At 41.5% G+C, this 11,790-nt stretch overlaps 2 protein-coding genes across 2 annotated transcripts in view; one reads left to right on the top strand and one right to left on the bottom strand.

Moving 5' to 3' along the window:
• Positions 1-9,340, top strand: part of Parpbp (PARP1 binding protein) — a 58,403-nt gene extending 49,063 nt beyond the window's left edge. Inside the window, exons 10-11 of the mRNA XM_023717487.1 lie at positions 8,050-8,185; positions 8,994-9,340. Of these exons, the coding sequence (XP_023573255.1) occupies positions 8,050-8,185; positions 8,994-9,325 (468 nt within the window). The 3' untranslated portion in view covers positions 9,326-9,340. The remainder of the gene's footprint in view (positions 1-8,049; positions 8,186-8,993) is intronic.
• A 657-nt stretch (positions 9,341-9,997) lies between these two features.
• Pmch (pro-melanin concentrating hormone) lies at positions 9,998-11,393 on the bottom strand. The gene is made up of 2 exons (XM_023717492.1): positions 10,559-11,393; positions 9,998-10,209 (listed from the first exon to the last, which is right to left on the bottom strand). The coding sequence occupies exons 1-2, from the start codon at positions 10,805-10,807 to the stop codon at positions 10,003-10,005; spliced, it is 456 nt and encodes a 151-aa protein (XP_023573260.1). The 5' UTR covers positions 10,808-11,393; the 3' UTR covers positions 9,998-10,002.
• Positions 11,394-11,790: the final 397 nt, after the last annotated feature.

Below are 11,790 nucleotides of genomic sequence, written 5' to 3' on the forward strand. Positions count from 1 at the left end.
CTCTGTGATATTTCTGCCTCACCGTAGGCCTGAAGGCAATGGAGCCAGCACATGGTGGGCTGGATCCTCCGTCACCGTGAGCCCAAGTCAGTCTGTCCTCCGAGTTGGTTTTCTCAGGTGTCACCGAGTCTGGCAGCTCACAAGCTGTCTCAGGAAATGTTAGTGCTAGGGTAAGTCCTAGTGTCTTTCTTCAGGCACGTGAAACCTTCATGACTTTAGTGTTCAGAAAGAACCTACATCTAATTCGTTCAGTTATTCAACATTTAAACATACTTAGGTGTTGTTATATATATTGTTATATATAGATAAGGAAAATCATGGAGAGAATGTATATTATGTATTTAAAAGTGTCATCTTGGAGAGAGCATTTCAGAAACAAGAGTGTACTAGAGTTTTACTAGAGGAACAGATATAATGCAAGAAACAGATATAACCCAAGATGTATAAAGGTATGAGAAAGTACAAGAATGGCTTACAACGGCCAGCCTCAGAGTCCGATGCAGAAGCGTGCAGAGGGTGTCTGCACACCCGAGACTGAAGGAATCAGTCCCAAGGTCTGAAGCTCACTGCAGTGTTCCGTGCAAGTCTCTTATCAGTTGGCCGGACGGCCTCCGTGGAAGGCTGAAGAGGGACAGAAGCTGAAGGATCCAAGCGGAGGTGGAAGAGGCTGTGCTGCAAGCCGGGAGATGAAGCGCAAGCCGACCGAGAAGACTGAAGTTCCTCTGAGCAAGTGGAATGCCAACTCCTTCCTCAACCCCTTTTTTGATCCCCTTTTTGTGCTGAGTCACTCTGAGGCAGGCCCAGTGTCTCGTCTTAGGGTGGGCCTTCCTCCCGCCCATGAGGCCCCCAGGGTGTGGAATTGCCCAGGATCCAGCCAAGTTGACACAATGTATCAGCCACTACAAGCAGGCACTAGTGAATTGAGGATTTTGATGTGCTTGATTGTGAAATCTCCATGTCCCTATTAGGCAGAGCTTTCCTGTCCATAAGTAGCCATAGATGCTCCTCTGCTCACAGAATCCTGTGAGACTACCTTGGTAACCATTCTTTGAACACTCACTTTAGCTCCTCAGCTTTTGTTACTTATTGCAGTTTGTTAGGAAACGTGTTTATGGCAATCAAATAAGATTCCTTGTGAAGAAAATCAGGTTCTTACTAACTCTTCCTGCATTTGCTGGGAGCCTTTAGAGATTGTAAGGACTTCACCGAGCCTATGAGGAAGGCCCTAGGTCTTCAGCAGACAGCACCTGGGACTGTGAGGGTGAGCATGTGGCAGCCAGCGGGGCACGGCTGGCTGTGTTCTGCCGCCCCCTACCCCCGGCATCCAGGCAGTCCTGTGCTTAGGGTCTGCGGGTTTTGGTTCAGTGTCCAGATCTAGCCCCATGGTTAGGAACCCCAGTACAGCTCTATTTGAAATGGTAGTTTGAATTACACAGTATTTCCCTTCCCTCTACTCAAAATGAATACAAAATAATGAAGACTAACAAAACAATTGCCAAGCGCAAATGACAACTAATGATGTCATCAGGTGGCAGCAAACTCTCCAAAGTGCTGGCCATGGAGAGAAAATGTTCAGAGATAAGAGGCCAAGCAGCTTCCTCTTGTCCTTGCGCCCTGCAAAAGCCTCCCTGGTCTTTCCGAAGCTGAAGCTGACAGCTCATTGTGCCCCCACCCCTTCCTCAGCAAAGAGCCAGAAGTGGCCACTGGATGGCACCATGGCCGAAGTGTGGGAAGTGAGCTCAGGTCTACACCGACCCCCCCCCCCCCATGATCTAGTGCGAGTGGAGTTCGAGTCCTGGCACTGACTAGAGGGAGAAGCCCTCAGAGAGTGCTTGCCAGGTATCATAGAGGGGTGTGGGGACACGGGGAATTCTTTATGCTGCTGCCTGGTGCTACTGTCCCTCAGGCTGCAGAAAAACGAGGGACAGAAAATATGCAGTCTCCAAAACATAGTTCTCAAGAGAAAGTGAAGTACTCTCAAACAAGGAGGGAATTGTAGGAAGTGGGCACTTGGGGGCTTGGGACCTCTCACACATTGCAGGTCATGCGGAACACCATTTCTGCTGTAATAGCAAGACAATAAAAAGCAGATGAGGTTAGGGAAGTGGGTTTTAAAGGCATGGAAGAGCTATGTAGGCAAAGTGTAGATGACCCAAGCCTGGCAGAGCAGAGACCCTCTGAGATGAACAGTCCAATTGCCAGCTGTCTACTTCCCTGGATTTTGCCAATCTGGATCCAAGCTGAAAAGTGATGTTGGCCAAGGTAAAGGAACTCACCCGAAGGAAAGAGAAAAAGATTTTGGGTGCCTCGAGAGGCTGGCACACGCAGAGACTTGAGGAGGCCTGCGTGTCGTTATTTCTGGTTGCCGTGTAGGAGGTGGCGGCCTCATCTGGTGGGTGAGGCCGTGTCCTGGCTGCTGGAGCAGTGGGGCTGCACAGGCCTCAGGCACTCGCTGGCCTCCTTCCCTGAGCCACCTTCCTGAGGGGAAGTGGGGCACCATGTGAGCCCAGAGAGGCCGGTGGAGCCGCAGGCCTGGAAGCCAGACAGCAGAGGTCTGAAGGCTCCCAACTGTGAGGCCAGGGACATAGAGCTGAGATTGGTTGAGCAGTAGAGAGGACTGCACCATGGGTGTGCCCCTGGGGTGGCTTCTGCTAGTGTGGTCCCCGCTGCGCATCACTTTCTACCCCCAGGTTTTGCTTCCCTCATGGCTGCTTCTGACACGAATTTGTTAGAACTTCTGTGAATTCATTCACTGCCAGGTGTTGGGGCACCCTGCATGTCAGGCTGTGTGCCAGGCACTGCTGGGAGTGAAGCAGACAGAGGCCCTGCTCCCCACACTCATATGCAGCTGAGCTGCACCAGTAGACCCCGGTGATCGGAAAATACGAGTGTTTAAACTGTACTCAGTGAACACGCGCTGTTGCTGACTGCCTGCATCCTCCTGGCTTCAGACCCACGAATCTTTCGGTCACTTTCTGCTGCGGCTCTAGAGTTCTCCTGTCTTTGGTTGTGTTGCCCTGGGGGGCTCACTGTACCAAATCAATTCAAAACATTGACCTCTCATGGTCATTTTGACTTGGGGAAGAGCCAGAAGTCACACAGTGCTAGACTTGGTGAGTCAGGTAGGCAGCATGCCTTCCCCTGGGGTGGCTCTCGAGCAGCCGGCTGTGTACTTTTTACCACACCTTGTAAAGATCCTCCTGGAGGATTCCCAGCAAGTGGTGAGAATGATAAGTGCTTTCAGAATGAGGTGGGGCATTAGAGGGGGATTGATGACAAGGCATCTTTGGCTATAATCACTTTCTAAATAATTTCAATATTCACCGTACATGGTCATCACTCCACATCACGGATGCCTGGCCTTGGCCTACTCCTGTACCCCTTCTACCCTACTTTCATTTCCTACCTGGAGGGTCACCCCATCTAGAGGTGTGTGTGACCCAGGCCTTCGGAGCCAGAGCCCAAGGGAGCAGCTCCAGGACAGGGTCAGGTTCTCCCAGCAAGCAAGTCTGTGCCCCCTGGACTCCTTGCCCTGTGGGCTGGAGAGGCCAGAGCCGGCCACCAGCTGCCACACGCTCATGGTTTTGCTATTTGTGCAGTTTACATTTCTTCTGAGAGAAGCAGACAGCAGTGAAACAAGTGGATTATATGGTGCATTAGAAGGTTAGCAGTTACGCAAAAGAAAATAAAGCAGGGAGAGAGAAAGGGCATGCTTTCTTTGTGTGTTTTGATTTGAAGTAGGATAAGTAGAGGTCTCCTTGAGGTGACGCGAAGCAAGGACTTTTATTAGAATAACGGACCATATTAGACTGACGTCAGATAGAACCCATAACGGACCATATTAGACTGACGTCAGATAGAACCCACTGTGGCTGAAGCCCTGGGCTTGGGCACGTTCAGTACCTCGAGTGCTGCGTGTGTCCAATGGACGTCTGTACTCCCCATCCCAGCTACCCTGGGCCCGTCTCCAGGCTGCAGGCGTTCGAAAGTCATGGAGCAGGAGCTTGTATTCAGGCAGCAGACTGTGAAGTTTATGTTATCTCCCAAAAGTGAAGGAGGGCCTAGCCCTACATGAGGGGTCGTGAAAAGACACAGGTCAGAAGTAGTATACTTTTCTGTCATTTAGCAAGGTAAATGGCATTTCACTGTTAAAGCAATGGGTCATTTGACATATGTGCAAATTCATATGCCATTAGAGGTACAAGTGCCTATTCTTTTCCAAATGTGATCATGTAAGAATAAAAAGATAAATGTAGAACATTTATTTTTAGTTTGATTTCTTTTTTCAAAATTGTTAATGTACTGATGGGGTGGAGCTTTGGAGTTTTCCTTTTCTGATTAATGCAGCAAGCTCAGAGTATCTGTGACTTTCCAGTGTTTTGACTCATTCATCTTAATTTAGCTGGAGTCAGGCTTTCCTATGTGAAGTACTATTTTCCTCAAACCGGGAACCTACTAATAGTTTCAATTTTAAAAAGAGCTTGTGGCAAAAGGACTTTTCTAATTCTTGGCAAGTTTGAAGTTCATTGCAATTTTACTGTGGATAGAAATCTTTCCAAAGGGGGGAAATCACTCTACAAAGGAAAACTTTCAATCTGTTTTTCTCATGTGATTTGAACATAAAATGATTTTAACAGCCATGTATGAATCTGGACATTATTCTTAGTTGTTTAGTACTTCAAAAGCACTTTCAGGAGGGAATTGTTTTGCTTATTTGTGATTCCAAATCAAATAAATACACAGAGAGATTTGGAAGATTTGCAACAGGAAGTAATCTCAATTCTATGTAGCCACAAATCTTGTGCAGAAAAATTCAACTTTTATGAACAAAGGAAAAGCAAGCCCTTTTATGTTGTAAATACAAGTTAATGTAGCTTGCATTTAAAAAAAGTCAAAATGAAGAATTAAGTTCATTTTTTTTCGAGCTACATTCCTAGAATCCTCTTAGAATTGGCCTGGCCCTGAGGGATCTAATTCAGCAGATCTTATTTTATAGTAATACAGATTTCATATTTGCAGTTACAACTATCCAGTGTCTACTTTAGATCTCTAGAACCTATATAGACTATCCATATTTTTTCATTTCTTACAGTTCTGACAATGTTTGAGGTAGACATTGTTCCTTATGTGTGGATAAGTGCAATATACAGTGGTTTCTCGAAGATTATCTAGACAATAAGTCTTAGGGCCTATATTAGAGGCTGCATCTTTTTATAACACTGACGCTTTCCCCATCATAACCTCTTGTGTTTCTGTGTCACTTATGTCAGCTGGACATCACCCTGGTGGCCTCAGTGAAGCTCATGATCAATCATAATCTCCAGGTCTTTTTTAAGTGAGGTTCTCCTCATCCTGTACATCTGTAATTGATATTTTTGAATGTAAATATAAGTCTTTGTTTATCCCCATTCATTTCCATCTTATTTTCTACTTATGGTTCCAGCCTTCTGAAATCTTTTCAATCTTGATTCTGTTATACAGTTTATTTATTATTCCTTCCAGCTGTGTGTCAACAGCAAAATTTATAAATAGAACAACTTTTAACTGTAAGAGTCATTCTAGTTATCTCTTGTGTACACACAGTTGGAACTCAAAAGTAGTAATTGATGAAAACAAAAAAGAAGTTTCTGTACAGGGAAAAGGAAAGAAAAACCATGTATAATCTTTCATAAATATATTAACTCTCCTCAATTCTTTTGGACATAACTATTGCAAGATCACCATGGATCATGATTATCTTTCTCATTTTGGTATGTTTATGAATAATATTTTTTTCATGGTAGATAAAGAAGTTATTTTTTCTTCCGTGTTTCAACCATTAGGAATCCATTGCTTTGTAACTTTGCTTTTCTGAAATTGTCCTGTGGTCATTCAGGGTGCTGGAATTTCTGTCTAGTAGGCCTGAAGAGAGGAAATCAAGCCATAGGGCGAGCTGGGGTGCACTTTGTGAAGGTATATATGGAAAAGGAAAGTTTTTACTTAGATTACATGAAAACCAATAAAAAGTAACATCTTTCTAAAGAAATACTTTTGCTAGATGCAAGATTGAGAAGACAAGTTTTCTGTACCATGTTGTGTAATTACTGTATTTTTACATAGCGTGCTTCATAGAGTGCCGATGGAGATGGTGGCGTGGGCAGGAGTCACCCACAGGTGCCGTCCCTCCTGGGCACTGTGGGAGTGACCCACGCCAGGCCCCAGCCCCTGGCTGCACTGTCTTAACGCACGCTTTGTCTTTCTTTATAAGCAGTAAGTTTATAATTTTCTGTGAACAGTTACTGCTGAAGTGAAAGAAATATATGAGGGGTAATGTCAGTAATGGAAGTAGGAGATCACGGGCTGCTGCGGCAGTGATAGGCCGTCATAAACTGTAGTTTATCCTCTTAATAAGATTTCTCTTAATAGATTTATAAATTGCTCTAATTCTGTATTTATAGGATAAAGTCCAGGAAGAGCTACCTAGAGCTTTCAGTTCTACCACAGGAAATCTTGTGGTTGAGATTGAGTATGGGAACTGTGCTCTTAGAATTCTTGGAGTTGTTATGAGTTGTAGCCTCATGAACAGCCTACTGTATTCCACTTTTTCCAAAAGCTAGTTTTTTGATGTGCAATAGATAATTTATCTTGCTAATGGAGTTTACTTGGATGCCACAGCTGCCCAACGTGCTGCTCTGCTTCCTTAGGAATCACTGTTGGGGAACTCAAGTCCATGTCCTTTGCAAGCATCTGAGTGGATGTTTAATGCACTGATCTCTGGTTATGTAACCCAGGACAAAATGACTGAATTATTAGTAATATGTAACAAAGTCTTTTGTTCTGTCATCAATTAATACTCCAAGTAATACTCAGCATAATGTAAGTAATTCGAAGTGTGAGAGGATTTGAGGTGACTTCTAATTATTTGGAGAAATCTCCCTACTATACCTGAATGACTAAAGACCTGTATAATTGTTGAAGTTTGCATTCTCATACAATTAATTCCATCTGTAAGGCACTTAGTGGTTATTATGTTTGCCCAAAATATTTCCAAAACTATCCTTTTGCTGTGCTTTTTCTTAAATTTAAAATTTAATTCTTCTGCCTTTTGCCATCATGACTGGCAAATTCCTTGTTCCTAAATTTTTAACTTCATCTCTCTTGTTTTCTTCCTACATTTATGCAAAAAGATAAATACAAGAGTATATTTTTATGTTTTGACTGTTTAAACACTTGGTAGAGGGGTTGGCAAGATAGTCAGTGGACTAAAGTGCCTGCTTAGGCAAGCGCAAGGACTGCGGTTCGATCCCCAGCACCACATCCTGTACCAGGTGCGCTTAGCCGGCCACAGAGTTGGGCATGGTGGCGCACACCTGTGATCCCAGCACTGGGGAGGCTGAAAACAGGAGGATCACTATGAGCCTGAGCTGCGTAGTGAGACCGTGTAACAACCAAATACATTAAAAACAAACAAACAAACACTGGGTAGAATCTTCCTCAAATGATAGATTTGAATGATCTTTCTTTTCTCTTTTTGAATGATCTTTCTTGTTTTCTAAATTTTCAAGTTTTAACCGAGAAATAATAGCTTCTGAATATTGTTGTTTCTCTTCTTATTTCTTTCCTAGTTTTGTTTCTGCTTATTTTGACCTATTTTTAAAAAATTCTTTTTTTCCCCCCAAAGAGTTGTGCTCAGTGTATTTCTTATAATGAAAAACTTGTATTTTCCTATGGTTGGGATATCACACATGTTATGATTTCACTTATAATAAAACTCACTCCCAAAGCACCCAAACACTGAAGTAACCTTTGAAGAGTCTTTGAAGAGTCTAACATTCATGTTTTATAACTGTTACAAAATACATAAAAAATATACAGAAAACTAGTATTGCGGGCAAGAGCAGAAGTGCCACCCACAGCCTGGAGCAAGCTGGTGAGGTGGAAGGCAGGGAAAGAGTTTCCTGTGAAAAGTGGAATTTGTAAGGAGCTTTTTAATGACACTTCGATTACTACTGAGTATATAAGAATGAAAAAACTCAAGTATAAATTGCATATTTTTCTTTCTGTTACCAGATGAAGCAAACCTTAATTAGATCCCAGTTTTCTTGTACTTATAAGGATGATTGCTTGATAAGCAAGGATAAGCAGAATAACATTAAGTCAGCAGTGAAGCCTTTGTGTGTTCTTCACGGGAAAAACGGCCCTTCTGGTAAATGATTTCATTCCAGTCTACTCAGTGTTTTGTTTTTTTAATTATGTATGTGTATATGTATTTGGTACATGGTTTTGCCACACAGCTCAGACTTATAGTGGTCCTCTGGTCTCCGCTTCTCTAGCACTGTGATTACAAGCATGCACCACCACACCTGGTTTCAGTGGCTAGCTCAGCACACCTGGGGCTCCAGGGCTGGCACAGCATATGGTACCAGGGATCAAACCCAAGTCTTTGCGCTTGCCAGGCAGGTGCTTAGACCACTAAGCTATCTCCCCAGCCTCACATACTGGTTTTAAGTAAAATTAGATTATTTTTGCAAAGTGCTATTAAATACAAAGTCATATTTTTAAAGAATTGGTTCTTTTGAATAGTTACATCTAAGTACAAATTTATGGATAATAATAGGGAAAGTTTGATTTAACTAAGTGGATTTAAGGAACAATTCCTAACATATATATGTATATAATGATTAATAACCTATATTCAAGCAAATATTCATTGATAGGAAAGAGAAGTGATACGGTAAAATGAAAACTAATGTGACAGTGTAACTGTATGTGTTAATCATTTAACCAGCTAGTAGCTTATTATAAATCATAGATTTTTAAAAAATACTTTGCCTTTTTTACTGGCATGTTTGCAATGCATGAAATTTACACCCATTTGGAGGAATTGGTATATGTGTATTTATCATATGATCATTTTTGATCCCTTTTTCTCTCATTTAAAGTTTTAAAATTTTCATGAGTAGCAATACTAGGTATAAATATGATTTCTGTTCCCTTTTTATTTTGCGTAACAGAGGGTGTAGATTCCTCTCTTGGAAGACCAACAATTGGAACACATTCTGGAAATGTGCATCTGGACAGAAGTAAAAATGACCAAGGATCAGGAAAATCAAATAGTCAGGCAGGAAATAAAAGCTCCAAAAGGAAGCAGGTGGATTTCAACGGTGAAAACATTTTCTGTGATGATGGCAATCAGCCACCTCGACATAAAAGTGTTAAGATGCCTGAAATGTCAGGGGACTTGCGGAAGAAGCCTTTAGCCAGAGCAGCGAAAGGCGGCGCGCGTGCTCCCAGGACCAAGCTGATCAGCGGCCAGACAAGGCTAACGCAGTTTTTTATGCTGTGATTCTGTCTTTGATGTGCTTTAGATGGATACATCTATGAAGCCTTGTTCACCAAAATTATATCTTTAACTTTTAAAACATCAAGTGTAAATAGTGATACTTTATTTTGCCACAAAGTTGTATGTAAAGTTTATCTATTGTTCAAAAATACCACTTAGTCATCATTATGCAGAATTTTCACAGAGTTTAATGCACAGGGGATAAAAAAAACATATCGTTTGGATTATGGGTACATTGTCTTAACACAGCTTTGTTTTAAAAGAGATGTTTAAAATAAGAACACAAACTATAGTAACATGAAGGACTTTTCTCTCCATTGGCAATGAAATGATTTCGTTTTCTTCTGAGAAGATGGTGTAGACCAGCCGGGATCAGGCTTGCCAGCAAGGCCGGTAGACTCTGCCCAGCATACATCTGAGCACTGAAAGAAACAGGGTAAGCTGTTAAAGGAGTAGCATTGCCACACAAAACTAAGGAAAAATTGGCTCCGTATGCTACTGAATAACCACAATTACAGTAACTAGAAGCTTTTCTAGTTCATATTTCTGACAGGGGCCACTTAATATCAACTAGAATTGAACCATGGTCATATTTAATTGTGTTATGATTATATCCAGGCTCATTTAAACTCAGAGTTCTTGTATGGTATTGAGATAATAAGAATTGAGTTTTCAAAAGATTACTCACTGTCAAAATCTCTCCTTCCTATTGGAAATTTAGCTGAGTTTTCTTCATCCCCAATTTCTCTCTTTTCTTGTGTTGATTCAGTATTCTGCACTCCATTTTCAGCCGGAAGAGCTACAGCTCCTTTCAGTGCAAGATAAGGCTTTAGAGCCAGGTTCAGTGGCAGACCATGGTTCATGAAATTATGGTTGGAGCCTGTGTTCTGTGAAGAGAAAATTAATTCATGTTTTAGCTGTCTTCTTTGGAGTGGGTCTGTGATACTGTTGTGCGACATCCTTATTGATCAGTTTAGACATGCTCTGGACTGCTTCTGACTCTTTAAAGATACCTTAGATAAAAGTTTATTGCAAGTAAACCCTTGGATAAGAAGCATTCTTTAGGATGGGTAAACCACCCAGTCTGCATGAAATTTCATCAGTTGTCCTAATGCAGAGTATGATTATTTGTATATATTCCTTTTTATAAAACAAACAAATGCCAATTTTCCCTTTTTTTGAGGATTTACATAAACCATTTCCACTGCAATAAAGACAAGCTGCACTTCCACTTACCTTTGAATTTTTGTTGTCCTCATCATTCACGAAACCACTCTCATCATTTTTGTATTGATCCAGAGAAGGAGCGACAACCGATCTTTCAGCAGTATCTTCCTTCTGAAAGGTCTTCCCCATCCTAAATGTATTAAATACCATGTCATCTTCCAAATTCTTTATGGACTTGGAAGCTGAAAGTAGAATACCTTGAGAAAACAAAGAAAAAATTAGTATTAATGTGTAGGAAGAGAGACTCATCTTTGCCATTCGTAGCTCAATATTTGTGTAAAACTGAACAAGTATTTATAAATTGAAGAAAAATTTTGCAGTCAGCTTGCTTGCTATGTGATTCCCTTTATATATTTTCCAGCTTGAATAGAAAACACTTCAAAGACTTATCCTTTCATCATTTTAGAAGTGACTCACCCGACAAAGGCTGACTTTTGTATAGCTGCTAATACCCGCATTGTCTTGGTTTTAGTGGCATAGTGTTTATTTCCAGTGCGTTTTCTCAGCCTCTGATTATGACCCTTGAGAGAAGGCTGGCTGCTGAGCAGATTATGGTCTCTTGAATACAGGTTGTTATTAAGGAAGTCCACAGGACTGCAGGCTTGCTTGGTGCTACTGTTTCCTTCTGTGTATTTTCTGAGTAAGTTATTAAAACTCAAGTGTCTTCACTCAAAGATGATAAGGATGAAAGTTTTATTTCCTTTTAATCCTGATTACATTGAAATAATCTTCAGAAAGGATTTCATTATATAAATACTTGTTAGTCTTTGGTGATTAAAGTACATGCACTTGTCAGTGTGTACAAAAGACCATTCATTCTTCATCCAAGGCAACCCATCAGATGTGTTCATCTCTGTGTTTATAGAAGGGCAGCGCTCATATTTACTAGTGAAGTTAGCATTTAATGAGTAAGAAGCCCATGAAAAGAATACCTGTGTGCTCTGGGAAAAAAAAATATATATATATCTGATGTGCATATCAGATATATATATATATATATATATATATATATATATATCTGTATGTGCATATATATGTATATATATATTTTTTTTTTAATTTAGTAAAGGGTCTATGGGGTACAGGGTCTGTAGGGTCTCACTATGTAGATCCAACTCGTAGTGATTCTCCTGTTTTCAGCCTCCCGAGTGCTGGGATTACAGGTGGGTGCCACCACGCCCAGTCTCAATCGCCTTCTCAGTGCACCCTGGGGGTGGGGCCAGCACAGCATGCCGGGGATT

This window comes from Octodon degus, unplaced genomic scaffold (assembly GCF_000260255.1).
Source record: "Octodon degus isolate 3935 unplaced genomic scaffold, OctDeg1.0 scaffold00004, whole genome shotgun sequence".
NCBI classification, from domain to species: Eukaryota; Metazoa; Chordata; class Mammalia; order Rodentia; family Octodontidae; genus Octodon; species Octodon degus.

What these genes read in the sequence shown, in the direction of transcription:
- Pmch (XM_023717492.1), bottom strand. Translation starts at nt 10,807, where the DNA reads ATGGCAAAGATGAGTCTCTCTTCCTACACATTAATACTAATTTTTTCT. An exon ending in AGGACAACAAAAATTCAAAG is followed by an intron (nt 10,210 to 10,558) that starts GTAAGTGGAAGT and finishes TTCTCTTCACAG; the next exon opens with AACACAGGCTCCAACCATAA.